Source organism: Corvus brachyrhynchos, unplaced genomic scaffold, assembly GCF_000691975.1.
Source record: "Corvus brachyrhynchos isolate BGI_N302 unplaced genomic scaffold, ASM69197v1 scaffold197, whole genome shotgun sequence".
Taxonomy (NCBI): Eukaryota; Metazoa; Chordata; class Aves; order Passeriformes; family Corvidae; genus Corvus; species Corvus brachyrhynchos.
The window spans coordinates 188,334-191,652 of record NW_008239108.1 but is presented as its reverse complement, the minus strand read 5'-3'; the positions used below and the strand labels follow the sequence as shown (position 1 = coordinate 191,652).

Below are 3,319 nucleotides of genomic sequence, written 5' to 3'. Positions count from 1 at the left end.
TGGTTGTTTTCCGAGTTGTGCTCGAGTCCTGCTGTTGTTCCTTTGCTCTTTGCAAGGAGCATTCGATTATTTATGTCCTGTTCTGCTTCTTATCTTCACTTCAAACCTAAAAACTCTGGGAGATTCTCCAGGAGACTGGAACCAAAAAAGGCTCTTGTAGGCCTGGAGGTGACATTTTGTCAGGAAAGGGCTGGAAGGAGCCATGGAAGGAACTGGGGCTCCCAAATCCCATGGGACGTTTCTGTCCACCCAGAGCTCTCTGAATTTTTGGGGCATTTGGGATCTTTTCTCCTGATCCAGGGCTGTCAGTTCCTCCATGACCGTGGGATAATTCCTGGGACAGGAGCTGGTGTGTGCAGGTGGGAATGGGATGTGGATCATCCCAGCACTGGGGAGCCACTGGGACCATCCTGGGCTTGCCATGGAGCTCTGCCCCTGCCAGGACCTGCTGCTCTTCCATAAATGTTTCATTTCCCTCACTGCTCCTGCAGGAATGAGGCAGATCCAGCCTTTGTGCCATGGCCTGACTGGATCCTGTGCCAGGGAAGTGTTGGCTTTTCCTGGAATCCTGGAATGGGTTGGGTGGGAATGAACCTCCGAGCCCCTCCAGTGCCAGCCCTGCCATGGCAGGGACACCTCCCACTGTGCCAGGCTGCTCCAGCCCCAATGTCCAGCCTGGCCTTGGCCACTGCCAGGGATCCAGGGGCAGCCCCAGCTGCTCTGGGCACCCTGGGCCAGGGCCTGCCCACCCTCCCAGCCAGCAATTCCCAATTGCCAATCTCCCATCCAGCCCTGCCCTCTGGCACTGGGAAGCCATTCCCTGGCTCCTGGCCCTCCAGCCCTTGGCCCCAGTCCCTCTGCAGCTCTCCTGGAGCCCCTTTAGGCCCTGCAAGGGGCTCTCAGCTCTCCCTGGAGCTTCTCCGCTCCAGGGGAGCACCCCCAGCTCTCCCAGCCTGGCTCCAGAGCAGAGGGGCTCCAGCCCTGGAGCAGCTCCGGGGCCTCTCTGGGCTCTCTCCAGCAGCTCCAGGTCCTGCTGCTGTTGGGCTCTGCAGCTGGAGGCACATCCCTCACCAGAGCCTGTGGCCTGTCCTCACTCTGTGTCAGTTCTGAGCCCTCAAAATTTTGGAGATGAGATTCCAGCTCGGTCATTCCCCCAGGAATCCCAGGACCTTTAATGAGGGCTGTGATTCCCTGCAGTGGGAGGGATGATGGCCATGGAAGATGTGGCACTTCCAGACTTTTTTGGTAATTTTAGACTTTCTTGGTAGTTTTGGAGAGGGCTGTGGGACCCTGCACTTTCAGGCACCATCTCCAGAATTCCTGCTCAGAATAAAGAACATTTTGGGCAAGGGGATTCTTTCACTCCTCTTCCCTTTCTGCTGAAGGTCACAGAGCTCATTACCCTTCCTGGCCAATTTTCCCCAGCCTTACAGTGACTTTTCGGAGTTTGGATAACTTTTATCATCCCTGAGTCAGGAATGAAGGATCAGCATGAAGGAGATGGGAGCAGGGTTAGGGGATGAGCCCCAAATCCAGGCTGCAGGAGCTGCTGGCTGAGTGCAATAAAGGGAATTTGGTTCATTCCAGAAAATTGACTCCTCTTCCTGCCTCTGCCTCCCCTGCTCTGCTGACAGAGGGTATTTAGATACTCCTTATTCAAATAATCCTGCCTCATGAATTATTCATCTGTTTTTACATTTTTGTCTCATATTTTATTTATACCCACGGAAAGAGATTTTTGGGAATGTTAGAAAATAGTCATGATTGGGCTGTGAACTCCAGGGATGCTGGGTTTGGCTGGACACGGGGCTGGGGAAGGCAGGGAAGGGACTTCCTGAGTGCTGGATTCTGGGGAGCTGTCCCTGAGGGAAGGAGCTGGGATGTGGTGGGGAACAGGAGCTGCAGGAACTGGAGCTGGGAGCAGGGCTGGCCTCAGCCTCCTGTTCCTCCCACCCGTTATTCCTTGGCCCTGGCAAAGAGCAGCGGGAGGAGTGGGCTCTTCCCTGAGTCTTCCCCGGTTCCCCGATCGATCCGTCAGTGGGCGCAGCAGCCCGTGTCCGGAGCGGGAGCGGTGCTGCCGCTGGGAGCAGCCCAGCCCTGTGACCCCGCGCTGTGTCCCCAGGCAGGAGTGCGTGGAGCAGCTCCTCAGGAACATGTTCGACGGGGAGCAGACCGAGAGCTGCATCGTGAACGGAACCCAGGTGCTCCTGACGCTGCTGGAAACGCGGCGCTCCGGGTGAGCCGGGACCGCCGGGACTGCGCCTCGGGAGCCACCCGGCGCTCCGGCCTGGGCTGAGGGCAGGGAGGGACAGGCCGGGCCTGCTGGCGACTCTCTGCCAGCACAGGCACTGCCAGGACACAGGGAATGGCTTCAGGCTGGAAGAGGGGAGTTTGAGATGGGATCTTGGGAATTGGGAATTGCTGGCTGGGAGGGTGGGCAGGCCCTGGCCCAGGGTGCCCAGAGCAGCTGGGGCTGCCCCTGGATCCCTGGCAGTGGCCAAGGCCAGGCTGGACATTGGGGCTGGAGCAGCCTGGCACAGTGGGAGGAACGAACATTTGTAGGTAATTGTGGCTGAGCCATTTCCTTTGGAAGTGTTTGGGAGTTTGGAACCCCAGGGAGACCTTTGGGGATGTGGTTTGCCAGCTCTGCAGGGAGGTTATTCATGGTCAGCTCCCCCTGAGCTCGGCACAGGTTCTGTTGTGTGAGCAGCACCTTGGCAATGATACTAATATTAATTAATTCAGTATAAGAAATACTATAATTAATTAATGTAACTAATATAATGCAGGTATGCGAATATGTTCAGGAGCTGAAAATTATTATTTTTCATCCTTATTTTTGAAGAGAAAACCACTATGGCCAGTGTGACTGGAGGCTCTTTAATGAAATCTCTACCTCTGGGTACTGGGGGCAGCTCTGGGCCCCAGGAGAAGGAAGATGGAAAGTGGGAAGTGTAGAAGGAAAATGGTTTTAGTGGAATTGCTGATTAAACACCGAGCTGGGCAATGGTTTAATGTCATAAAGTCCCAGAATTCCTGGATGGGCTGGGGTGGGAGGGACCTTGAGGACCATCTGGTATCATCACTGGAAGAGGGATCTGTGAGTGAATCCCGGTGTTCCCTCAGAGTGGAAGGCCTGATGGACTCGTACACTCAGGGATTCGAGAGGTCTTACACTGTCAACAGCAGCATCTTACACGGCATCGAGCCCCGGCTCAAGGACTTCCACCAGCTGCTGCTGCGCCCGCCCAAGGTACCGCGCGGCGTTCCGGGAATCACACAGCTCCAGCACGGACACGCGGCCGGGGAAGGGAAACCC

At 56.1% G+C, this 3,319-nt stretch overlaps 1 protein-coding gene across 1 annotated transcript in view; it reads left to right on the top strand.

Annotated features, from left to right (window-relative positions):
* Positions 1–3,319, top strand: part of PPP6R2 (protein phosphatase 6 regulatory subunit 2) — a 45,147-nt gene that overhangs the window by 13,564 nt on the left and 28,264 nt on the right. The window contains exons 8-9 of the mRNA XM_017739382.1: positions 2,123–2,236; positions 3,127–3,253. Coding sequence (XP_017594871.1) covers positions 2,123–2,236; positions 3,127–3,253 — 241 coding nt within the window. The remainder of the gene's footprint in view (positions 1–2,122; positions 2,237–3,126; positions 3,254–3,319) is intronic.